A 27,537-nucleotide genomic window follows, 5' to 3' on the forward strand; every position below is an offset into this window, starting at 1 on the left:
TTATGTTATTAATGAAGTTGAGCAAAGGGACAGTGTTATATAAGTGTGTGTGTCATTGCCTGAGGGAGCCGGTCCGCTCGGTCGGGGTCGACCATCTGACAGCCGAGGTGATGTTATGTTGTCGCGCTGCAGGGGTGTGAACGAGCGATGTAACACGTTAAATAGAAGTTACGCCGATGAGGTTATTAATGAACCTACTGGGTGCAATGACAATATTTCAAAAAAAATTCAAAACTGAAAGAGAGAAAATAGCTGGATGAGTAATGTCGGGAGAGATTCCTGAAAAGAGCGAAGTGAAAGAATGTGGACAAAAAAGAAAAGATAAACAGGATGAAGGAGAAGAGAAAGGTTGCAGCTGTTTGTCCAGCTGTTGTCCTCAGGGTGTGCACTTGAAGGCGTGTGTATGTGCATATTGATTATGGTTGTGTCCATGATTTAACTCCCAGTCTGCGTGGCGTTACTGTTAGGACTCAGTGAATCATAAGTGTGTGTACGTGTGTGTGTGTGTGTGTGTGTGTGATTGCTGCACACACCAGGAGTAATGCAACAGGGACGTGTGAGGCTGCATGAATGAGGCAGCTCAGTGCCTAAGTTTGACTCTCTCTCTCTTTCTGTTACTGGAATTTCATTCGGGCAAGTAACAACAAGCGAATAGTGTCTCATTCAGTAATGACACTTACACTTAAAGGATAATTACACTTTATTACATCTTGCGTCTTATTTTGTTAGCTTTTACCAAACTTTTTTTATTAGTCATGATAAAATTTCACCCGCTAAAGTAATTACTGAGATCTGTAAACATGGGTGACATCGCTATGAATGTCAGTGCAGTCAGACTGTCAGACAAACAAACAATTTGACCAGCTTAATCTAAACTCCCGATGTGGAAGTAAAAACCAAAAGTGAGTTCCCCCTAAAATAGTGACAGTACATGTCAGTTCTGTCTCTGACTATCACTGCTTAAAATGATGTCGCCAGCAGCAATCACATCAATAATTGAAGTGACATGAATAGGTGAAAAAAAAGATCAAAGTCATGTCCATGTATCATATGATAAGTCCATATATAGACATGATGATAATTGATAATTGCGTTATTTGACTATAAGTTGATAACATCATTATTGTGACAGGCCTGCTGTTGTCTAGTTAAATGCAGCCAGTGTCTGCACTCAGCCAATGATCATTAGTGAGATAAAAAAAAAAACTGTAGCTCTAGTGTAGTGTATGTGTAGTTCCAACAACTCCAACAGAGTGATATGTCTTCTCTTAACCTCATCATTCGCATCATATAAGTCATTTAAGCATATAAACTAAACATAAGTATTGAATTGAACTGTGTATCACCAGATACACACTAATAAAGGACTCAGATTAGGATTGGGACCAAAAATGATGCCATATTTTATCTGTACTTTGTGATTTAAGCTGATAAAATATGTTGACCTTTTATATACAAACCTTACCGGGTGCTGTTTAAATATTCATGCTGGCACACTGGGACATTAGTATGCTGTGTTTTGTGGTTCATTGTACCCCCCCCCCCCCCCCCCCCTTATTGTGTTCCCAAAAGTCAACAGTTCTCCCCACGGTGGTGCCAAGCCTGAACAAAGGTGGCCATGTACGTGCAGGCGGGCTGAGCGCTCTAATTTATCAACATCACATGATGTACAATGGAGCCATTAGCCTCACATCCATCAGATTCAAAAGACGGGCGGCTCAGCTGTCAATCTTACATTCAGGAGGGAGGGATGTGCGGTGAATACGGAAAATGTTGTCTTTTTTTTTGGTGGCAGCCGGATCTGAAAGGGGGGGGGCTTTACATGAAGGTTCGTCCATGCGTGTGTGTGTGTGTGGAGGGAGGATGGAGGAGGGAGGAGGGGGCGGAGGGGGCTTTTCTGACGGGAGCATTCCAGGATCTACATGGATAATAGGAGCAGAAGAGGATGTGTGCGGTTGATAAGCCCAATGGGAATTTATGACACTTATTCTTTATAATGGTGTTAATCCCAGTTGAATTTAATCAAGGAACCCGCAAATCCTCCCAATGTCCCTCTGTAGTGTGTTTTTTTTTTTTTTTTTTTTTTTTACCCTTGTGCTGTCCTCCTCCTCCTGCAGCAGCAGCATGTGACGTGACATTAAGAGAGCATGCTGAGAAAATGCAGTCTGAGCTGATTTGGGTCAGTCACATGCCAAGCAGAGAGAGAAGATTCATTTTGAACTTTATGAACTTCTTTGGAGTAGAGGAAGGATTTTCATCCGCTGGAGAAATTAACGCTCAAAATTTGAAGATTCGCATTCTATCTCCCCGACAAAGACACGAAAGAAAGGAATCCCCTAATTTATAGCGGCAGGAGAGTTGATGAATTACGTAAATGTTTTCAAATCATTTCACAGTGTGCCACATGGAAAGTGTTCTTTTTTTCCAGGAACTAATTCTGTATTTTGTTATAGCAACATAGAGTTATATCCTTAAAAAAAAAAAAAGAAAAAAAAAAAAAGGAGGGTGCCCATTCTTTCATTTTTTCACACTTTTAGAAAATGTCAGAGTCCTCAGTTCCCGCTCTCCCTCGGGGCAACGTGTCCCAGTGAGCATCAGCGCTTAATTGGCTACATTCATTGCTTTTAATTGCATTCACTCACTCCCCCTTTCCCTTTGGACTTATTTTTTTGGATGACACACAAAGACAGGCAGAGGCAAAGAAACGAAGCACTCCGGCGTGGTCGTCTGTTCATCGTTAATTAATTACGTAACCAATCACTTACGCAATGTAGCTGGAAGGATTTCGGAGTATGATGGAAAGAAGAGAGCTCCGATCCAAGTTTTTTCTCTGTCTTTGCCAGCGAGACTCTAACAACTAGTAGGTGCTTTGTAGAAAGGGGGTTTGTGTGTGTGCGTGTGTGTGTGTGTGCATGTGGGTGTGTGTGCTTGTCGGTATCGAGGATGCAAAAAGGGGGAATCTACGAGGGTGTGTACATGCGTGAGAGAGCAGAAAATATGGGTGCATATTTGTGTACATGAAAGGAGACACAGAAAAACAGAGACAGAGATAGCAGATGTGTGTGAGGGGAGATTTAGGTTTTTTATCTGGTTGCGAAAGGTAAACAGGAAAGGATGGAGCTCTAACAATTTCCTCTTCCTCCAAAAACTCCCCTGTTTTCATCCGTCTATCAGTCAGTGGCAACAATTGACAGCGGGGGAAACATCTAGAAAGACAATCTCGACCTAAAAAAATGATGTTATTTTTAATCACAAGCAACTTTTAAATGTGCTTACAGGAGGGAGAAACCAAAAAAAAAAGGGAAATAAAAGAGACAGATAAGGAAAAACAAACCAGGTTTTTTTAATAAAGTCATTCATTTAGTGTACCTCATTCTTGTTGAGGTGCCATCGATGCTAGCAGCAGCTGCCGTAATTCCATCGCAGCTATTTCCGACCGTTTGAGCGAACCGAGCCATCTTTGCGCGGCTCCAAAACATACAAATAATTTTCAACGGATTTCTCCAGCACGCTTACCCAACACAATAGGTGTTTTTGTAGCCGAATAATTGCGCTGCAGTTCCAAAAGTGTAATATTTATTCTACTGACAATGCATGATTATATGCTCACGTGCAGCTGTGAGGAATCAGTAGAGGAAATACAGGAAATAACAAGGCCAATTTTGCAGCCAGCATGAAGCTAAATATTATGGATAAAATAGTCGAGATTGTTCCATTTTGATATTTTTTTCCTAGTCTCAATCATGCTTGTATTTTCTTAAGATTTTATCCAATGAATTTTTTCTCTCTCTCACTTTAGCTGATAACTCCCAACTTATTAGATTCAGCTTCCAAGTATTTGCATGCAACCGTCAAAACACCAGATTGTTCAGTGTTTATAGTCATCCAGCTACTTTCCTAATATGCTGGCAGGAATATTTTTATGCCTTACTACCTTCCCAGTAGTAATCCAAATTAAAAGTGTTGTATTTAAATTGCATTTTGTGGAACTAATGCACTTTCAGACCCAGGTTGTGTAGATACTTTTTTTTTTTTTTTTCTGAGGTTTCATTGAATATCTATCAGCTGAATAGGATAAGTGGCACTTAGTTTAGAGGTTACTGGAGCTGGACTCTGACTAAAGGGTTCCCAATTTGTATCCTTCAATAGCTTTTAAAAGTGAATGTGACACTCAGTGGAGCACTATACTGCAGTTATTCAATAACCTCTATGTGCTTAACTCTGTAAATATGCAGAAGGTGTTACAGTGATATATAATGCATTTATGACTATTGAGCATGCTTCTGACATAGCTTCATTGTCACACAGTTCACTTTCAGCAGCTGCACTATTTTCTTATATTGGTCACTAAGCAGCTCCATTGCTTTATGGCAATCTTGCAGTAGTTGTTGAGGGAGGTGAAGTGAATTTGAGCATTTTGCCGTTAAGAAGCATGCCTCCAAAGCATCCAGACCACAAATTTCTCCTTTTCCCCAAATACAGTATTTCATTCTCTGTGTTTTTTGTTTGTCTCTGTTTTGTCCCCCCTAGGGAAAGCTGCCTGTCGCCAGTCAGCCCAGAGTCATGTCCCCTCGTGCAGGCCTTCCTGGCGGAGTGTCCAGGCCGTGTGTTCCTGGGTCACGCCCAAACGCAGCTAAAGATGGGCCTTCAGACCCAAGAGAGACACCTCTTCCTCTTCTCCGACACGCTCCTCGTCACCAAGGCCAAGTAAGTTTCCTTCTGTGCGTTTTGTTTTGAAAAAAGGATAGAGAATAAAGGAGTGCCTGTTTATGTGGTTTAGTATGTGATGGAGAAACAGGGAGGCGTAAACAGGGAAAAAAAAAAAGAAAAGAAAACCAAGGAGAGATATTTCATCTGTTCCCAGTTGTTTTTCTAACGCTGATAGCAAACAGAAATCTGTAGAAAATGGAGCTATCTTCCCTCCCTTTCTCCTTCTCTTACTCCTCTATTTCCTTCACGTCTCCCTCCCTCATTTCTCCCCAGCATATAATTATTTCCCAGCCAATTAAATCCATATGAAGCCTGGCTCAGATCAAAGCCAAGCTGGCCTGCCTCGCTCCTACAGTATGAGACTCCCCACCCAGTGCACAAACTGCAACACACATGTACAAAAATAGAAACCTAAAGAGCACATTACATTTTTGAAGTCCACAAAAACACACATATATGAGCTCATGCACACATTTAAACACAGACACGGAGACGGAAAGAGACTTTTTTTGGTGTGTACTTATGTACTCACTGTACACACACGCACACACACACACACACACACACACACACACACACACACACACACACACACACACACACACACACACACCTCAGTGCAGACACAGCAGGATGTCTGTGGTCCATATTGGGAGTCATGTGACAGTGGGCGGAGCTGACCCCCTTCCAGCATAGCAAGTATATGCTATAATTGGCTTTATTACATTGTGGCTGAACACAGGGTGAGTAAGAGGAATGTGTATTGGCACGTGTGTATTTTAGAGAGACAGAGGAGCAACAGAAGGAGAAAAAAAAAAGAAGTTCACTGATGTGTATGTATGTTTGTGCGCCTTTCATATCGATGTAATAGCAGGGAGCGTGCACGTGTGTTTGCGAGTGTGCGTCCCACATGTGTGCATTTGGAGTTTCTCCATCTATAATCACAGATGTAGCGGTGTATAAATACACTTCTGCTGAGCATGGCTGTTTTTAAACCTTTGAAAATAGCCCAATGTTTTCAATTTTGCTTCAGTGTGAAATATTTCTTAAGTAGGGATTGTCATATGTTGGAGGTTTATAGAAATATGTTGTTTGAAGAAAACTCAGATGGCAACTTCAGGGGCTCCTAGTAGGTTCCTTGAGGAACTCCTTTAGAAGGGATCTTACTTTTTTTGTGAGCTTTTTAAACAGAATGTTCTGGGGTTTTAATGATTTTTCCTAAATGTTAATTGACACCCTTTTTAATGAATTAGTTGATTGTAAAATTAATGCATAAGTTACCAGCTATTCAATTAATTGGTCTTTTTTGATAATGAATAATTTTGATGTCACGTCAGGACATGGAAAATTGTGACAGGCACTATTTTCAGACCAAACAATTTTTTTGAAAAAACACCTAATTAGATGAATGGATTTAATAATGAAAAACACAAGTTGAAGTCTTAGTCTAGCATAATATAGCACACTGTGTTTCCTGCAGGTCTCCCACTCATTTCAAAGTGAAGGCCCAAGTCCGCGTGTGTGAAATGTGGACGGCCAGCTGCATGGAGGAAGTTTGTGAAGGGAGCACTAACCCAGAGAGGAGCTTCGTCATGGGCTGGCCAACGAGCAACTGCGTGGCCACCTTCAGGTACACACACACACACTCACACACCACACACAGCGTAAGTTGTTCAAATTCAATTAGAGGAATACCTTTTCTTTTTTCAAGATGATCTTGTTCGATCAGATACGAGCAATTCAATATACCTCAATTTACCTTTATATAACTAAATTCAGTACACTGGCATTGCATGATAATTATTTATGCTAAAAACACTAAACATATATTTTTTAAATGCTTCCCCAGTGTACTGAGAGAGTACACTATGTTCTGAGAGGCAGATGTACATTATAACAGGGGACTAAAAACCGAACAACCAAACCACAAAATCTATAAACCCTTAAGCAGGGAAGGCAGTACCCAGTCGTAAAGCTGCTCAACCCAACCGCAGTAAGATGAGAGTAGACACACATCAGGCAGGAACATGCTACACACATACAAATGCATTCATAACATGTGGACTATGCATTTGCACCTGCCTCAATGGCATCCACACGTTCAAGCTCATTCCCACTCACCCATTATATTTTATATAGCCAGGAATGCAGTCATAGCTTATGGCGAAAGTCTGCGGTTTTGGCCAGTGGGAGTTATGTAACAGAGAAAAACAGGCAGTTGCTTTTAACATGATTTCCTCTAATCACGTTTTCATTTTTGTCTCTCCTCTTCAGCTCTGAAGAGCTCAAGGAAAAATGGTTGGCACTCATCAAAAGGTAAATATTTGGTTATACCCCTTGCTACCTTGTCTGTGATTGCTTGCTTTTGTTGTTTTGCTTAAAGTTTATCTTGCAAATCCAGTTTCCCTCACGGGGGGATTTGATATGGATGGAACAGAAGTGATTAAATAGAAGCCAGCTCAATATGAGTGAGAACAATCACAGTGTGAATAAATAGGAATCAACTGGCCTAACATAAATTATGAGATTAATTTACCACATCTGAACAACCATGATGAATATAGTATAGTCTAGATAATGTTTTATAAGTAATGCATGTATTTTATTCACATATGAGCTAAATTACTTGATATTTTACAATGATTTTTCTTTCTTTAACACTGACCTCCTGTTTTGTTTTTCCCCTAAACTCAGTCGGATAAATGAGGGAAAAGAAAATGACGACCCCAAGACCATTCCACTAAAGATATTTGCAAAGGATATTGGAAATTGCGCATATGTAAGTATTCTCTTCTTTCCTCTGTGATTTTTTATTGCTTCCTTCAGCACAAAAATGAATGTTGTTGGACCGCTGAACCTGTCTCTAAGTATGTAATTAATGGCATCCCTACTTATGTTACACACATTAAGATATTTCCATAATGTTGCCAATTTTTTCTCCCCACTAGGCCAAGACGCTTGCGGTCAGCAACAATGACAGCACAACTGATGTCATCCGCATGGCTCTGCTGCAGTTTGGCATATCAGTGAGTACACAGAGACCACTGTTGATACTCAGCTTACTGTCTAATGACCACTGTCTAATATAGTTATCCAGTCTGGAAGTTGGCAGTCTGGCAGCTTTTAGGCTTGTGTATTTTTTAAAGTTACAGTCCTATTTGATCAACATCTAGCTGTGAGTCTCAATTAGACATTATTAGACTGCCCAAAGTATTAATAGCAACACCAACATGAGGTCCAGACTGCGTACACACAAGTTTATGACAAAATTCTAGCAAGAATAACACACTCCCTTTAGCCTCAGGTATACTTTATGCTTAGTGCTAATTAGCGAACGTTAGCATGCTAGAACTATATACTAAGATGGTGCACAAACACATTAGGCTAAACATACCAGCTACACCTCAGCATGTTAGCATTGATATTGTGAGCATGTTAGTATGCTAACACCCTACACTAAAACGGTGAACACAATAGACTAAGCATACCAGCTAAACATGAACATGTTAGCATTGACATTGTTGACGTGTTATGTTATGCTTAGTGCTAATTAGCAAACGTTAGCATGCTAAAACTATATACTAAGATGGTGCACAAACACATTAGGCTAAACATACCAGCTACACCTCAGCATGTTAGCATTGATATTGTGAGCATGTTAGTATGCTAACACCCTACACTAAAACGGTGAACACAATAGACTAAGCATACCAGCTAAACATGAACATGTTAGCATTGACATTGTTGACGTGTTATGTTATGCTTAGTGCTAATTAGCAAACGTTAGCATGCTAAAACTATATACTAAGATGGTGCACAAACACATTAGGCTAAACATACCAGCTACACCTCAGCATGTTAGCATTGATATTGTGAGCATGTTAGTATGCTAACACCCTACACTAAAACGGTGAACACAATAAACTAAGCATACCAGCTAAACATGAACATGTTAGCATTGACATTGTTGACGTGTTAGCATGCTGAGGTTAGCATTTAGCTCAAGCCTGTACTGCCAGAGACAGTAACAAGAGTGGCTGTGATATTTTTGAACTTTTGGGGGTAAATTGCCACCACACCTAGTAAGTAAAGAAAGTAGTTTTAGCTTTTTTAAAAATTGAAATGAGCATTTACTGGAGTCGTTTTGAAAAACTGGCCCAAAAAGCTCGTAGGCTATGCTAAAGTGTGATAGTTATAGCACAGAGCTACAGTCAGCTTTTCACTTGTAGGGTAGGCAGGGTATAGAGAAGAGTCAGAAGAAGTGTTTTATTTAAAATACATGTGTTGAACCTGTTTTTCTTTTTCTATCTCTAGGGTTGCGTGAAAGACCACCGGTTGTGGGTGAACTCCAGTAAGGACGACCCTCCATATCCTCTCATAGGTGAGCCCATCGGTCATTTTACTATGTAGAACCTTCTTGTTGAAACACAGTTTACTGCTGTGCAGGGTCACTACAGTACAAGCATAAGTGGTACACAAAACACATTTCAGAGAACTTAGTGTTTTGTTTGACGTCACAGTGGCATATTTGTGACATTCTGTTACCATAATCTTTTGTTCTTCACACTGAATTACTAACAGCCCAACTCCAGCTTGCTGATTCACTGTTGCACCACACTAGTTCTGCCCTAATTTGTATCAGATTTTTTCCTTGGCTCCTCAACACATGCAGAGACTGCACATACCAGACCCATGACCTCTAATCTCTGGACCCTGACCTCTCCCTCAGGCCACGAATTTCCCTTCAGCATTAAGATGAGCCATATTCGGGATAGTGGGAGCAGTAGTGGAGGACTGGGAGGAGGAGCAGGCAGAGATTCATCGAGTCCCACAGATTGTTCAGGAGTGTTGCTGCTGGACCAGAATCTCCCACCAGACACCCAGTGCCAGTTCATCCTCAAACCCAGCAAGGTTGCGCCAGGACAGACTTCACTTTTAGGTAAGACTGTCAAGACCTAAAACAGCATTTGCTTTTATTTTGGAAGGTCATGACACCACATGATTTTGACATTTTTGTGGTTAGGATGACACAAGAAAGTAATCAACCTTGCATCGTGATGACTTAAAAAAACAGTAACCCTCAAATTCTACATTTCTGGAAGATCTGTGGTGCTACCAGAGTAAGGTGAGGGAACCAAAGGGTGGAAGAACCAAAAAAACACGAGTGAATATTGATTTACCACGTTCTGTGATGCTTTTATGGTCTAATTCTTTTCATACACGCTGAAGGTCTTTACTTGCACACTAGTTTGAATAAAACTGGGAAAGTTGTAGCTTCAAAGTATCTTCCAAGAATGAATTTGCAAAATAACCCCATTTGGTTTAAAAAGTCCAATAAGACAACACTGTCCATATGCTCACATACCTTTATACACTCAGGAGGATTCACCGACTAAAAGCTCTTTTTTCATCACCACATGAGTTGAGGTTTCCAAGTATATGGTTGGCCAGTGACAAGAATTCATCCGCCCATAAATCCTCCAAAGTTCTATGAAACCGCAAGAAGAAATATGAGTATACAGAAGTATCAGTGCAGAACAGAAAGTACTTTTACAACAGAATTTGTTTCGCTTACATAAACTATTTCACTTTGTTTGTTCTCATTTTGATACTCATAGGCACGTAGCCTTGCTGTTATTTCTGAATCAATACGCTAAGAAGAAAAGGACACATCAATGAGAACGGTGGGAAAGGAGGTTTTAGCAGAGAAGGGGTTACAACAGGGGTTAGGACAGGCGCAGTGTCACAATAAGAAAAATGTCAGACAGACAAAGGGGAAGAAACCCCAGAAGGGACAGATGAGTGTGAGAATAGGAAGATGGAAAATGAAAAGAGATGACACAGCCATTGAGTAAGTCTGAAGGTCAACGGAGGTGAAGGAAAAAGAAACAACAGACAGTAACAGATGGAGTGAGAGGAATTTCCAGAGGGAACAAACTGAAAATAGGGACCTCAAAAAATGAGCGGGACAGAAAAATGAGCAGAAAAAGACAAACAAGATGACTTATGGACAGGAGAGAGGATAAGCGGCGGATACAGGAACCGGGATGGAAACACGACAGCGGAGGAGGAGATGGGGCTTACAGGAAAACAAGTTAAAGAGAAAATGTGTGTGTTTTCCAGTCAAGGAGGCTCCAGTTTGCCAACCGCAAGCTTCGCCTCAGATTCCTTTGCTTCAAGCATAACAGCATCTTACATAACTGCTCCATACCAGCCCCACCAATATACAAGCCTGATGGCTCGCACCCAATCCGAAAGCTAATGAACGCATGTATATTTATTGAGTGGTAGCTTTATAGGAAGTAATAGCCTTAAAACTGGCTTGAAGACACCTGACAATTAAGTGAAATTCAGCTCATTGTAGTTTTGACATCGTACAGAGCTGGGTCACCACAATGAACCACATCCTCCAGAAAAATCCACCAATAAAACTCATTAAAATTAGGAAAAGAGACCAATGTTGACCAGTATCGTAAAAAGTCTCTACAGGTTGACTCATGGTCCACCAAAACTAGTCTAGTCTAGTGCTGTACGTTATTACCCTCGGAGACAAATACTGTACGTAGCACCTGTTTTGTAACAGGCTAGCACCGAAGATTACAGGAGGATGACAGACATTGCCCACCCAGTCTTTTGTTATTCCCTCATTCCCCTTGTCTAAAAATGTTCCCTGACTAGAAAGCCCTAATGACGGCCCGCCTGATTTACAGCAAAGTCGTGTTTTTTTTTTTTTTCCGATGATGGCGAGGCCTGTTGAGAAGTGCCAGAGCAGGAAAGTAATTTTGTTACTCTTGAACTTTGTTCCAGATCATATTTGGGCACAACGCCACAGCAGATTGTTAAATAATGACTTCTATGTGAGGTATGCTACATATGTTCTGGGGCCTTTTTGGACCGCCGGGTCCTCCACCCACTAAAAGAATCTTTCGTGTATTAGGAAGAGTCCCACCCTAGGTTACAAATCGCAATCTCTTAATGAAATAAATGCTATGGTTTCAAGATTGTTGGAAAAAGCTGTTACGAGGTTGCCATGCAATCCAACAGCCTTTTAAAAGGTTTGCCGTAGTGTTATATTTGCAAATAGACAGATCACCAGTAGTTTACAGGTATTTTATAACAGTTGGAATAAATTTAATGCATGGATATTTTCAATATTAATTGATTAGAAATTTAACGTGTGTTATTTTTTTTTGATTAATCGTTTGAGTTGCTTGTCTTGTTTTCATTTTACATAAAGATTTCAAATACATAAATACATTGTGTCTTTTAGCAATGCACACACACTATGCAGTTGTCTAACAGCAGAGACACACTGAGCTGTTATGTCACTGAGAACATGCAGACACCGTGAAGGCAGGCTTGCTGACAGACACTTAAACACAAACCTCACAGGTAGACATCGTGACTTAGTCCCACTGAGCAAACACTCAACAAGGAACACACAGTCACAAGCCCTAAGGGTCGCACAGAGGCCCTTACATTCATGTATGCTTTCATACACATGAAGCATGGATAAACACAGACACCTCCACGCACGCACAACCCTCAAATTAAACGGTGCCCTCGAGCATGAGCGCATGTCTGCATGCTTCTCTGACAAACACTGAATCAATGGTTCTCTCTTCTCTATCTTTTTGGTGTCTTTCTTTCTTTCTTATTTCACACTCTCCCTCTTGTCTTCTCCAGAACTCCGAGGTGACTACTAAACAGTTTGACCTATTTCGCTGCAAAATCCAACCCAGACTCAAAAACAAAACATTACATAAAGAGTTACATAGCCTCAAATTTTGCAATAGGGTGAATTGTTGAGCAATCATTTTTATCTTACTGAATGCCTTCTGGTGACTTCAACATGCATTACTCAAGCAACGGCAGCGTGATTACATCTGAAACCGCAGCTCACCTCTTCCTCTTCTGTGTCCCCCCCTGCAGAACCGGGATCGCAGAAGTCTTTTAAGAGGAAGAGGTCTCTGATCAACTGGCCTTTCTGGAGAGGCTCCAGCAGCCAGCTGGACAACCTGCCCCTGTCCCCGACCTCACTCTCACCCACTCAGGGACGGCTGTTCGGACGACCCCTGAGCTCCGTCTGCTCTCCAGACCACGGCCTGCCCAAGCCTGTCATGGTGAGCTGAGCAGAGGTCACATAGGCCGGCAAGAAGGGTTGAGACCCTGTCCGGAGGGGTCACTGGATGATTTAGAGGTTGACAGTGAACTGTGTATAAGTATAGGGAGATGTAGGGTTTATGAGGAAGAAGATTCATTTTAGATACCAAATTATTTTAATGTTACTGATTACTGTTTGAGGAAGCAACCACCACCTGCTCAAACAAGAATGTATGGTACTGTATGTGTCAGACAAACAGATTAAAGCCATATAGAACAAACTGGTATTACTAGAAAACATTTATTCCATCTTTTCTATCAACAGTCAAGATTCTACACTCTAATAACACTCTATTTTTTATGCATTACAGGAACTCTTATATTTCTGATTTGCAAGTAAAAATCTGTCAGTTTCATTTTGACCCATTATATGGTAACAGGAGTCACTATTAAGGATGTTATGTATACAGTATATTTTTTTTTACAATTGAATGAATCATGACTTCTTCTTTTATTGTAATAAAAGCCCAATTTCAATCCTGATTCATCTTATTTTCCCAGATGAAATTCTGATGCTAGGAAATGATGAATCGAAAGAAACATCAATAAAAACTTCTTCAATACCACAAATGAATTGTTTTCTAGTAATTGGAGGTACAAACATGCAGAGCTGCTGTACTGCAGCATTTGAATTCTTAGATCTGCCAGCAATAAACCCCCCCCCCCACCTCTTTTCCATTCAGAATACAGATAAAAAGATAATTTGAAAGGATTTTATGTCCTAAACCTGTCCTAATCCCTGTTTCCTCCAGGACATGTTGGTGTTCCTGTACCTGGAGGGGCCCTACACCAGGGGAATCTTCAGGCGGTCGGCAGGAGCTAAAACCTGCCGGGAGCTGCGGGACAGACTGGACGCAGGGACAGAGGATCCAGAGATCACACACCAATCTGCGTTCGTCATTGCTGCTGTTCTGAAGGTAACACACACACACACACACAGATATGCCCCGTTTAAACTTGTTTGAAACCAGACAACAGAGAGCAGTCCTGACTGATGTGTTTCCAAAGTCACATAAGTCCAGACGGGATAATCTGTCTCTGCACAGCCAGGCAGGCTGCCAGTCACACACACAAGGTGCAGCATTGTTCAGCATCCAGGCCAAACACAGCCACTGCAGTGTTGGGCATCCAGGGAGCAGCTGAGGTGATTCCAGTTTCTTTACCCAGCTGATTCATCTCCTGTCTTTGTTGGGCTTTACCTGTTTTCTGCACAGCTGACGGGGGAGAGCCTCGACAAAAACAATGTTGCTGTGGGTTGATTAGTCCATTGACAGAAAAATGAACCACTGCCAGTTGTAAAAATAACAATAATAAGTCACTCAAGTAAAAATACAGCACCATGAATGAGAATAATAATGAAATAAATATACATTAAGTGATTGTGTCCTTAAGTTCTTTGACTTGGTTGACAGTGTGGGGCTGTAATATTGATTAAAATGACTGTTTAACATTTTAGTAGTTGGTAGCAGTTATAAACAATCCAACAAGCTGCAGATTCCAATCTTTCTTTAGGTTGACTAATAACTTTATAATGTGGGGTTTTGTCATATAATATAAGCATAATAAAAGCATACATTTCCACCCCCAAAAATATATTAAAAAAGGGAAAATTCTGATATAATGGACAATGGATATTTGTTTTTTTTCAAATACAGGACTTTCTGCGAAACATCCCGGGCAGCCTGCTGTGCTTGGACCTGTACGACCAGTGGATGGATGTGATGGAGGGGGATGAAGGGGAGGAGAGGACACAAGCCGTCAATAGGTAGGAACATTCTCTTCCAAATCCCGAAACACGTGTGTGCCAAAATCCTAATCCTGCCGCTCAAAATGAGAGTCGTGACAGCGCACAAACTGTAACTCTTTGTCCGTCTGTCATAAGCACAGACACAACAAGTCATGCAGACATTCATTAGACAGACGGGTGAGAGATGAAAGGAGAGAAAAAAAATGGGTGTAAATGGGAGGCTTGTGGTGGCTCAACACCTTACTAAAGACGCTTTATTGGTTTTTCCTTTAATTATGCCCTTTTTATGTCTAAAGAGAAAAAGAGGCGGAGGAGAAAGACAGGGAGAGTAAGAGTGTAGATCCAGAAGCAACAAACTAAATTCCTTCAGCTTGGGAAAATATAAGTAACATGAAAGCAAATGTTTGTGAGAAAAATGAGAAATTCCTTCGTAATAAAACAACTAACACAAACTATGAGAGACAGAGGTCAAAGAGCAAGAATACGTGTGGTTTAAGATTTCAAATCGTTCCTTTATATCTATTCTCACCTCCATCTTTTTCCTTTTTCCCTCCATCGCTCTCAGGCTGCTCCGCCTTCTGCCCGGCGACAACCTGCTCCTGCTGCGCCACGTGATGGCCGTGCTGCACTGCATCCAATGCAACGCCCACGACAACCAGATGAACGCATTCAACCTGTCCGTCTGCATCGCTCCCAGCATGCTTTGGGCCCCGGCGCCAAGCACCCCCGAGATGGAGGGGGAGGGTACCAAAAAGGTGAGAAGGAACTCTCACACACACACACACACCGTAGATTTTTTTAATTTTTTTATTGTTTAAATCTGGAAGGTATTTAAACACTGAATACATCTGAGGAGGAGCTACAGGTGTGTGTGTGTGTGTGTGTGTGTGTGTGTGTGTGTGTGTGTGTGTGTGTGTGTGTGTGTGTGTGTGACGGAGGCTTGTCGAGACAGTGTGCAAACCCAAGGAATTTAACATTTCAGTGGAATTATGGAAGCAAAGTGTTTCGCCATGTGTGTGTACGTGCTGCTGGGATGTATGAAGCACATGTGATCAGACACATAGGCCGAGAGGAGGGAGGGGGGGGGGGGGGGGTGTGTTTGACGGACAGCTAAGAGACTCAACACGCAAAACTACCCTCATACGCACACATGTGAACACGCTCACACACACACACACACACACACCCATTCACACAGACACACACACACTATACATACAACCTGGAAGCCATTTGTCAGCAGATTGAAGGTTTCTCTGTGGATGCGAGCACCGACCTCCGAGCGAGAGCTGACCTACTAACACACACACACACACACACACACACACACACACACACACACACACACACACGCTCAGTTAAGTTTACATGTTATCACTGACAATCACTCATGAGCTCATATCACAACATTCTTACACTCGACTGAGCCTGAAATCCCCGAGCTTAGAGCAAGACTTGACAGGCTTTACAGGACAAGCACACAGGAAAATATATAATGTTACAATATGTATGGAGTTCAACATCAACAACAAGACTTATGTCACCTTTAAATGGTCGGATCACCCAAATAAAAACAACAGGATTATCTCTGGTGTCTTATGTAGCAGCACAGATAGTTCAATAAGGACACTGGCATTTATTGTAAGGATCATTTACATTTGAGTTTTAGCATTGTGTCTCATTCTCAACAAATCTGAGCAAGCTTAACAAACACAAATCCAACATTATTAGAAAGTAGTCCCTGTGAAAACCTTTCCTATGTTTTTCTTAATTAGTGTGATCCATTCCTTTAATACACATTTACAGACACTACATCGCTTTATTCTTTCTTTTTTTAAATCCAAAGTTAACTCAGCAGTGAGGCAACTCTTGCTCTGGCTTTCTTTCTCATCTTGGCCTGCTCAACTAACCTGAAATGACTTAATACCTCCAGCAGTAGCTGCAGCCAGAGACCACAGAGGAATCCCCCCCCCCCACTCCCCGTCCATCAGGGAACATCATGAAATCACAAAGACATACAGCATACAATTTTGAGTTGTGGTCAAGTTTGGAAAGTTACAGTTATTGAGTTACACGCATTCTCTGTGGGTGGCTGGTTTACTTATCTTCTCAAATGTGTGTGTGTGTGTGTGTGTGTGTTTATCTACGAGGTGGTTGAGGTTCATTGAGAAAACACGCAGAGAATTTCCTACGAAATCCTGAGGCAGAGCATGTGTTTTAGCGGAGAGCTGCATCGGCCGAAACCCCCCTCCCCCCCCCCCTTTCTTCTTCCTCTTCTTCCTAACACACTTACACATGCATAACTGAGACGTACAAAAAGACCCACACATGCAACCCACAAATGTATGCACACACACACACTTGTCAGCACAAATAACCTCAACAGCCACAAATACCTAAATATTCTCTTTCACAAATACTCCCCTGATAACACTCTCCTTCTAGTTACACTGCTTGTTTGTGTGTGTTGCGGCCTGAACACAGGCAGCCCTTTTTTTTTTTTTTTCTGGGAAAAACTTTTCTGGGAAAAAAAATAACAAAGTGAGATTTCAACATTTCCCTCCTTGCGGTCGGAGCCAGGGGCCAATTTAAACTAGGCCCGGGCCCCTGGCCGAGCCGTGGCCAGTTTCCAGCCTTGTCTGGAGACACGTGAGCACTCAGCGTTAGCCAATTCAGTTCAGTTTGCTGCGTCCCTCCCCTCCTCTTCATTGCAGCATGTAATTTAAATGTTTCTGGCTGAATGCAGCTGTTTAGGAGCTTCTGAGGTAAATATAGCTTTTAGATAGTTAGTGTGTTACTTAACATGGAGGCAGAGAAATCATTAGAGAGAGAAACGTTGTTTTTTTCCCCCTTGAGCTTTCTTCTTGAGACTTTATCGGACCGGTGGAGTAACGTCGGGGAAAAACAGAAAAGTGCTTAAACTGTGAGATTTATATGTTGATGGATGACCTCACAAATACTCACAAATTGCCCACTTACACACAGCTGTGACATCTCTAAATGCACACACACAAACACACACCCACGCACACGTGCAGATAGTGTCCATGCAGTGGTGAAAAAAAGTACACTCAACCTACATTCATTCTACATTTATATAGCAGATAGATATTGTGTATATACAACACTGTTTTTTCAATGGTTGAGAGAGAGTTTAACACAACATCCTATTGAGTTAAAGAAGGTGTAGTCCTGAATGGGCCGCTGATGGATGGATTGGCGAAAGACTCCCGAAAAAAGCTCAGGGGCTCATTGAAACAGTGCTCAGTATCACGTAGCAGCGCTCTCTGAAAGACAGAGAGGAATGCCGAGTGAGTGATTGAAGGAGGGCGGGAGGCCTAAAGAGACAGAGGCAGGTAAGAAGACGGCGAGGAAGCAGAAAAAGGAAAAGTGAAGAGAGAAGGAGGAGGGCAAAGAAATGAAAGTGGTGAAAAGGAGACAGAAAAACATCAATCAAGAGAAAGAGCTGTTACACACCCATTCCTCTTGAGTTGTGCAAATTCTACTTAATTATTTAGACCAGACAACTCAATAAATTGTCAATCCATGTATGACTTCAGAAAAAAGCTCATTTTCTTCACCTTTTTTCACATTTGTTGCATTATCTGCTGTTTTCAGTCTTAACTGGAATGAAAACCAGGAAAAGATTCATATTTTTGGTTATTAGAGCACTCTGACTGACTAAGCTAAAAGGCCTATTTTCACATGAGGGCAACAGGAAGTCATTTAATCCCAACATTTGAGGCTAAAGACAGATTTTCTCAGTAATTATAGAGCCACAGTAGCAAAACAACTGCATCTGACATAAAACAAAGACGGGTGAAACTATGTCTTTGGACTCCAAAAACACTCATATGACTCATTATAGTGGCAATGACAAACAAAGTAATTATCATTTAGGTTAAGAAATGTTTAATTGCTGTCATATCAGAACCCCAGTAAGACAGTAGGCCTAAGTTTCAGGTATTTTAATGACTGTGATTCAAACATGTCCGGCCTTCACATCGCACTTAAGTTAACATTCCACGATAAGTCACCTAAACATGGAAGCACGGATACTTACCTCTAATTAATTTGTTGATTTGCACCACTGGATGCATACTGTAATCTCCCATTGATAAACATCACACTTAAAATATCTGTCAGGTGACTTGTGGAGTCATTGTGCACTGATTGCACACAGGTTTGACATATAGAAGCAACAACATCCAGTATAAAGGTAAAGATATCTTACCTGTAATCAGGAACAGGTTTCTTCTCTGGAAGATAATTGGATAGCTTCACTCTCCCTGAAGCAAATGACTGAAATACTTGGTAAATATGAAGGCGGATAATTAAATAAAATAATAAATGTGAGATATACACAGGTGCAGCGTATGGAATTTACTTGCACACTTTAATGGTGTCAGTCATGTGGGAAGCAATGAAAGAGCGTCATTTAAGTTTAAGGTTTTTTTGAACATCTTTTTACAAGCAGATGTGACATTTCTGCTTTCATATTTTCTCCCTGTGTAAGTCAGCGCTAGTCATAGACAGGCATGTAGAGAATTACACATAATCCAAATAAAACGTGTCCTCGGGGCTTTCATACAGCAGTCATTAGCACATGTGCTATCTGAGGAGAAATAGTGTACATGACGCAGGAGATAAAAAACGAAGAGGAACATGTTACATTTGCTCTCCGGTTACAACTTTAAAGGATTAACTGCACTGGACTGTTAGAATGAAACTATTGTGTAAGTCATTAAGTTATATAACTGTAAAAAAAAACACACATTTTTTCCATCATCTGGCAGGTGGGGAAAAAGCAAATGAACCATCTGTGATGGTTTTAGTAAATTGCAAAAAATTCTATTTTTAATCCAAATTTCGGTGTATAATCATCTTTACCTGCTTCTCTTGTTCCACAATTTTGTAGAAATGACCGTCAATAAAAGAACAATCAGACGACGATGACGATCCGATTGTTTGATTGGCTTTAAGAAAAGAAAGGTTTCAGAGGTTAATAATAGGAAAGGATGATTTAACATCCCTACAGCAGCCTGGGTGTTCACTGTTAAAGCAGGCAGACTCTTCTTCTGTACTAAACATCATATAATACACAGCATATGGACACCACACAGACAACATCTGGCCCAACAAACAAACAAGGAGGTCTCACAGTTGTGTTTGTCTCCGCTTTGTTTCCATAGTGTCACAGAGGCAGAGCAATGACAGGATAAACATTCATAAACATAACAGGCAGATTTTAATGAAAACCTTTCACAGTCAAATACAATCACCACGTGAAGCCATTTGTAGCTGTGATTTGGGGTGTTTTCTTCTTCGTAATGACGAAAACTGTAAAATATAAACATTAAAAAAAGCGAACTTTCATAAAAGTCGCTGTCAAAAACTCCCGCGCACTACATCAGCCTGTCATTGTGTTCATCCAGCAAGCATTCGAGCATAACGGCCAATACATGATGTCATATATGATTATCAGGACATTATCCAGGGCTGGGAGGAAGGAGTTTGATGTTTTCTTGGTTGGGTTTGGAATGCAAATACTCATGTAGGAGTTGGAAGGTCGACATCAGCGCAAACAAACGAACACAAGCTTTTCTCAGAGTGATAATATGTGGCGCGCACACGCACACACACACACACACACACACACACACACACACACACACACACACACACACAGCTTTGGATAGCTTTTGAACTGATATCACAAAGTTATTTAGGTCATGATTTCACACAGAAATGAAGTAGGCGGTAGCTGCAGTATGAGCAAAATATAGCTGTTTTATTTCAGTGTTTTAACATAGCATCCTATCTACATATAATAAACGCTGTGTGTATGTTCCACGTGTTTACTTGGTGTGCAGACTTTTGCCGAATTTCTGCCGAACTGAACTTTGATGAACCGCTTCAACAGAACGCAGCTCTGCATAAACAGTTACAGAGCTACACTTCATCCAACTGTATAACAATTCAAACGAATTGTCAGCAACAGCAGCAGGAGTAAAGATGTGGGAAAAGTCAGTGTGTGTGTGTGCGTGCTGTAACCGTGCTGTTTCTCTCTCCGCCTCGCAGGTGTGCGAGCTGGTCCGCTTCCTCATAGAGAACTGCACCAGCGTCCTGGGAGAAGACGTCACCTCTCTGTTTAGAGCCTTCAGCCAGAAGAGCAGCAGCAGCGATCACGGATCAGGTGAGAACGAGACATAAGAAGAGAAGAGGTTAAAGATGAATGGACAGGAGAGGAAAGGAGAGCCCGAGGAGGAATCATACTGTATAAATAGAAAATAAGCGGAAGATGGATGGAGTTTGATAGAATGTTTTTTTAAGAGGCCAGGTCTCAGTTCCCACTTTTGTCATTGAACTGACACGCACAGTGTCCATTGTTTCTTCTGCTTTCCACTAAAAGCAACAACAAGGAAACATATTAATCAGTATTTGCATCATGATAAATGCTGTAATTTGATATTTTAGTGAAATCATTTCGATTTTTTTCTTCCACAATCTTAAAATATCATGAGAGAGAACTGTCAGAGCTGAAACTAAAAGAGTTATTGTTGTCAGTGACATTCTTTACAAAGTAAGTCTGTAACACAAACACAGAATATCTTCCCATGACCCTCAAATTCAAAATTGTATCCATTTAGTTGGTTAAAAAATAATCTTACTGGTCACTGACCCACGCTGAAAATGTGGAGGCTAAAAACTGATAAAGAGAAATTAAGCACAACTGGAGCAAAATTAACAATTTGACATAGTTTAATGAAAGTAAGGTCAAGGGGGAAAGTCTACTAAAGTATGTAAAGTGTGTGTGTGTGTGTGTGTGTGTGTGTGTGTGTGTGTGTGTGTGTGTGTGTGTGTGTGTGTGTGTGTGTGTGTGTGTGTGTGTGTGTGTGTGTGTGTGTGGCTGAACAAGAGCTCATTCACTTCTGAAAGGATTTATTTTTAGCTGACAACGCTTTAATCTGTTACACCTTAAATTTTGTAACAAGGTAGTTTGAGACAGACTAGCTTACTGTGGGTGTGTGTGTGTCTGTGTGTGTGTGTGTGTGTGTGTGGGGGGGGGGGGGGGGGGGTGCGCGACTGAATGGCAGAGACTCTTTCAGCCCCATTGATTGGGGTCAGCAGGTTGACTCGGGGTAATTTCAGTGATTTCCAGGGTCACAGGTGCTGATTAACAGAGCGTTGAATCTCCTCATTCATAAATGCCGCTAACGTTCCTCCTCATGCTATAAATAACTAACAGAGGCCCAGGGAGCTCACAGCGGGACCACGCTACGCCTGTCTGTTCTGCTCGTCTCCAGCCGTGAACTGTGGTGTTGTTCATTCAGCTCAGGGGTCAAGATTCTTTAGCTCTCACTTTTCTTTTTTTTTAGCTCTGTGGATGGAAGTTTAGAGCTACAGAATGTGGGAGATGTAGTTATAGCTTTTATTGCAGTTTGGTGTAGGTTGTTGTGTAAATAAAAAAAAAAGGTTTGACTGCAAGTTTTGGTAGCTGGTAGGTGGAAAGACACAAAATTGCAGGATAATTGCAGGAAAGCAGATGTCTGCAAAAGATGTATAATTTTCGGGCTATTTCACCATAACAGTAAAGTCTGTGTATTTTGCTTGCTAAATTATTGTGTTTTTCGGTGTATTTTTGGATTAAATTCTCTTGATCCTGACTTGAGATTCCACAATGTTTAGTCCGAGTCTCATAATAATATTCTTTCTCTCCTCTCTTCCTCTCCCTTTCTCTTCCTCTCTCTTCCTCCCGCCAGATGTTTCATCCTTCCAGATGAACGACTCATCGTACGACAGCTTGGAGAACGAGCTGAACGACGACCCCGAGTCTCCCTACCAGGAGCAGCTGCCCCTGCGCGACAAGCCGGACAGCTGCAGCCGCGACTCCGTCATCACCCTCAGCGACTGCGACCCCGACCCCGAGCCGGAGACCGACCACCTGCTGCAGCTCCCCCCGCTGGCCAGGCCGCGGAGGTTCAGCCCCGCCGTGCGACAGCCGCGCACCCGCCAGTCCAACTGCCCGTCGCAAGGTCCCAGGAGGCTGAGGAGGAGCTCGGAGCCCGCTTTGGCGCTGGCTAGCACCCCGCCTTCCAGCGCGGTGACGGTTCACGCCGATAAGCACGGCCTACCGATAAGGAAGGCGAGCTACGACGCCGCCATCGAAGGGGAGGGGGAGGAGGATGAGGACGAGGTGTTCATGCAGCAGGGACTGAACGGGCTACAGCTAAAAGAGGAAGGGGACGCATGTGAGAAAGGAGGAGCCAAAATCCTGAATGGTGGGCGGAGGAAAATGAAGCACGCCCCTCCTCCTCCGCTCAGACTGGACGCCAGCTGTTCCAGTCTGTCATCCCCGGCGACCTCTCCCACAGGCTCCTCCCTCAGTTCTTTAGACTCCGCCTTCTCGCAGTACTCTACTGACTACGCCACCAATGGGGTGAACGCATTGGGCGAGCCGGCTCCTCTTTCCCCCCTCTTTCCCGGTCGGCCCCAGCTGTCTCCGAGGGGCTCTCCTCCTCAGAGGGAAGCCCCGCCTCATTGGCCGCAGTCCAGCCACGCCCCCCGGACCAGCCAAGTCCCCTCCAGCCACCCGAACACGTGGCTCAAGAAGGACCGACGCCTGTCACTGAGGCAATCTAATAACGGACACACAGAGGAGGACTTGGTGAACGGTAAAAGTCACTCTACCTGTAACGGCAACCTGGAGGCTTTGCTGATGAACCAAAACTGCCAGAGGAGATCCAGCAGCCCCCCGTCCTACCAGCAGGCTCTGATGCAGCTGCATCGCAGTCGATCTCCTTTCTACAGGGGGACAGAGAAACCTCTGACAGTCAGAGAGTTCAGGCTTCTCCACGACCAGACCTGCACCTTCAGACCCCCCAACAACTCCAAGCCACACACAGGAGGCGAGGCCACACAGAGGCTAGCTGAAAGTGAGTGCGTGCAGCCACCACAGGGTGTGTTTTATGGACAAAGCACCACCACTCTGGTCCTCCAAAGGCAGAACTCTTCAACTCCAGCCACGGAAGGACACAAAGGGAGGAAAACCCTTCCCCGGCGAGCGTCCGAACCCTCCACGGTGGCATCCGCCGCCGCGATCTTTAACCCCTCCGCCAGCCTCACCCTGGACAGACCTCGTGTCTCTAAAGGTCAGGCTAAAGATGGAGGTCTGAGGGTGTCAGACGTGGAGCCCAAAAACTCTCCGTCTTCCACCGAGCAACGATTCTGCTTGTCTCCCTCCGCCACCCGAGCCGTAAGGGACTACTTCTGCTCGCACAGCAAGTCGGACGCAGAGGCCTGCCTGAGGAGGAGTCAGGAGGTGGCGCTGGCGATAGTGCAGGGGAAGAGGGAGTGGCAGAGCCGGCGGTGCAGCGACCCGCGCGTGGATGACTTTGACCAGCTGTTTTTTGCAGAAGAGTCATACGTGTAAATGAGAAGTGTGTACAGATGAACTGCGTGAGAGAGAGAGACTGATTTTTATTTGATACGTTGGCTTGTATGCAGCTGTCTCATTGATGTCATAATAATATTCATCCGTATACACCTTGTTCCTCATGGCAGCAGTCAGCCCAATAGAAAAAAGCTGTTCCTGTTTACTGTTAACGGTACATCCAAGGTACAGATGCACTTCCTGCTTCAGTGTTTCACCCCCTGGTAGCCGAAATCGTTAAAAATGTACGTTTTGATTTCTTTTTCTACCGTGACATCTGGTTAAAAAAAAAAAAAGTCTATAAAAAACGTTGAAGCGATGGGTCATAATAAGAAATTCACAGAACGAGTTTTACAGCGTTTCCTCGTATTTGAAGGTTGCTTCGTAGCGCTGCAGCTGGAATCCTCCAAACATCATTTATTGAGTGGTGACACCCGATTAAGAGAATTCACGAAAGAGAGAATTTAATTGGACATCTGGATCCCGAAACAATCATTAAAGCCTCTGTCAAAAATGGGTCACCGTCACCAGCTCTGAAAAATATTTTTTTGTCCTCGTTCGTGTCCTGGTTCTGCCTTTGGAATGTGTTGTTGCCTTTTTCAGCGCATGAAGAAATAATGAAGCAAGAGGAGTTGTTCAGAAATGGAGAAAAAGAGGACAAAGGAGCTCTTTTTTTAACCATTCTCCTTTTGAAAAAAAAAAAAAATTAATACGTTTTTAGTGTTTTTAAAGCCAGTATAAAAATCTGGTGAGAAGTCAAGGTGATGACAGATTGTTGTAGTCAGTTTTTGACAGCCAAACATACAACATTTTTGACTAAAATTCATACTATACTGTATTTCATAATCACTTACAAAGCAGATTTCAGACAGGGACACATCAAGGAACCCACCAAGGAAAAAAAAAAATGTTGGCTGATTCTGTAGAAGTAATGACAACAATATGGTCAAGATGACTGCTGTGACTAAATGCAAATACTATACACTCATGCTTTCAGCTCTACTCACAACACCTGTAATCATTAATGTTTTACCAGAGGAGGAAAGTTTTAAGACAGATATTCGCTGTTCTTATTTGTACCTTAAAAAAACCCCCATCTTAGACTATTTTAAGGGCATTCTTTTACCTTTTATGACAAACGGCCATCCTTATTGTCAACTTTTATTTCCCTAGAGAGTGAAGCGCGTGTCTGATTCAGCAGTGAATCAGTGGGGCCGGTTTTTATTCATGTCTATTGTTTCCAGACACACAGCTTCATAGCGTTGTCCGCTGCAGCTCTGGTTTCTATCCGTGTGACCTGGGAGGGGAGGAGCAAGGAGAAAGGAAGGGACGAAAAAAAAAACTGTCAATGTGTGTTTGTGTGAAAAAGAAAGTGGTCGGTGAATATAATGTGATCATTGACAGCCTGTCCACAACAGGAATGTGAGAAAATGTGTGCCATTGAGGGAGAAATCTCCTTTGTTCTTGCTTTTATAGTACTTCATTATTCTCACCAAGAATTCCTCTTAGTCTCTCAAGAATGAGAGTAGTGTGTGTGTGTGTGTGTGTGTGTGTGTGTGTGTGTGTGAGTGTGTGTGCGTGCGTGTAAATTTAAGTTGAATGCATTCTCTAGCTGTTGTACGTTTGTCCATAATAATATTATATGTCAATTCTAGTGCAGCCATCATTGCAGTTCTGATTTCTGCGGTTCAGTTAACGTTCAGAAAAAGTATATAAAAAGCAGAAATATTAACACAGTGTTTTTTATGAACTTAACATAACTCGTCCGCCAGGTCTCACGCTGGAATAAGGCCATAGCGTTGTGCTGCCATTTAAAATGGTCTCGAAAAAAGTACTTTATCCTGTATTATTAATATTATAATTGTCATTTTCCATTTTACAGTGAATAAGTGTTCGACGTGTAAAGCTCCGCATATTTATGATACAGAATTATATAAATAAATATATAAATATATGATCTTGTTACTTCGGTATGTCATGTCGTGTGAGAAAAAAATCAAAAGTGTATTTTTGTACATGCCAATTCTGCTGCTGCTGTCTCTATAGAAAAGTATATTTGCTACGAAACGCACCATTTGTATATTTATGTACATCTGATGTCCAATGCTCACGAGAACAAACTTTCATTGATTTTAATAAATGTTGCTCTTGTGAAACTACTCTGCAGATCCAATGTGATTTTTTTTTTTTTTTTTTTTTATTAAGCGGAACAACTCGGAGCTTGAGAGGTTTGACAGGTTTATCGACCGGGCTGGATGTAGGAAGATATAAACATAGACATTTTTTACCTCAAGGGGCATTTAAAACAAAATATAGTTACGCTCAATATTTCACGGAGGGCCTGGCATGAAGCAGAATGACTTCATAAAAGAAGTAGACACGTAAAAAGAATGAACATTTAAGTAACGATCAAATACATCAACGTTCTACTCACGTTTCTGGACGGCCGCTTGGATTTCACCTCGTGCTACACTTTCATATTTTTTTGTAGAGGCGGGTTGGAGGTTTCTGGCACCGCTTCACCAGTTTCCAATGTGCACAGAGAAGGGGGGGAAAAAAGTCTAAAAGAGTCAAAGCTCCAGTAACAGAACAACTTTATAGATAGACCAACGCGTTTCATCAGGGGTCATCATAAAATACATTACAAACCACATTTAAATAGAGTAGTTAAAAAGCAAATAAAACATTTGAAAAGGTAAGGAAATATACAAAAAATAACCAATTACATGTATCAACCAATGGGATATCTTAGGTTGGGTATATGGTCATGTGACTTCAGGCCAATCCAAGACAGAGGATGAAGTTTAAGATTAAATGTTATTAATCTCACATAAAAATACTACAAATATTGCTACAGTAATAATAAAATGGGTCATGGAAAGTCTTTTTCTTACTTTTTCTTCACTTCACCTACTTTCAAGGTGCACAGAGAAGGAAAAAAAGTAGTTTAAAGCAGAAAAAAGAAAAAGAATATACAAAAAAAGAACCAATTATGTGCATCCAGACATGTATCAGTCAATGGGGTATCTACCAAGATGGGTTGGGTATATGGTCATGTGACTCCAGATCATACTAATAAACATAATAAACATGTTCTTATACATGTTCCAGTGTTTTGTAGAAACAGAGTAGAGGTTTCTGGCACAACTTCACCTACTTCCTAGGTGCATGGAGAAGTTAAAAAAGTTGTTTAACCTTTGTGTCGTCCTCCCGGGTCAAATTGACCCCGTCTGTTTTGACTGTTCCTTCTTTCCTCCCTTCCTTCCTCCCTCCTTTCCTTCCTTCTTCCTCCCTTCCATCTTTCCTTCCTTCCTTCCTTCTTCCTCCCTTCCATCTTCCTTTCCTTCCTTCCTCCCTCCCTTCCTTCCTTCCATCTTTCCTTCCTTCCTTCCATCTTTCATTCATTCCTTCCTTCCTTCCTTCCTTCCTTCCTCCCTTCCATCCATCTTTCCTTCCTTCCTTCCATCCTTCCATCTTTCTTTCC

The 27,537-nt window shown here is 42.0% G+C and overlaps 1 protein-coding gene across 1 annotated transcript in view; it reads left to right on the forward strand.

The window, feature by feature from the left end:
• Window positions 1–26,157, forward strand: part of arhgap20 (Rho GTPase activating protein 20) — a 34,180-nt gene extending 8,023 nt beyond the window's left edge. Inside the window, exons 3-15 of the mRNA XM_062432243.1 lie at window positions 4,531–4,707; window positions 6,191–6,340; window positions 6,985–7,026; window positions 7,405–7,489; window positions 7,659–7,736; window positions 9,025–9,091; window positions 9,440–9,649; window positions 12,643–12,833; window positions 13,626–13,790; window positions 14,529–14,638; window positions 15,186–15,375; window positions 20,702–20,816; window positions 22,384–26,157. Coding sequence (XP_062288227.1) covers window positions 4,531–4,707; window positions 6,191–6,340; window positions 6,985–7,026; window positions 7,405–7,489; window positions 7,659–7,736; window positions 9,025–9,091; window positions 9,440–9,649; window positions 12,643–12,833; window positions 13,626–13,790; window positions 14,529–14,638; window positions 15,186–15,375; window positions 20,702–20,816; window positions 22,384–24,053 — 3,250 coding nt within the window. The 3' untranslated portion in view covers window positions 24,054–26,157. The remainder of the gene's footprint in view (window positions 1–4,530; window positions 4,708–6,190; window positions 6,341–6,984; window positions 7,027–7,404; window positions 7,490–7,658; window positions 7,737–9,024; window positions 9,092–9,439; window positions 9,650–12,642; window positions 12,834–13,625; window positions 13,791–14,528; window positions 14,639–15,185; window positions 15,376–20,701; window positions 20,817–22,383) is intronic.
• The last annotated feature ends 1,380 nt before the right edge of the window (window positions 26,158–27,537 follow it).

The sequence above is a fragment of the Scomber scombrus genome, chromosome 13 (assembly GCF_963691925.1).
Source record: "Scomber scombrus chromosome 13, fScoSco1.1, whole genome shotgun sequence".
Classification (NCBI taxonomy): Eukaryota; Metazoa; Chordata; class Actinopteri; order Scombriformes; family Scombridae; genus Scomber; species Scomber scombrus.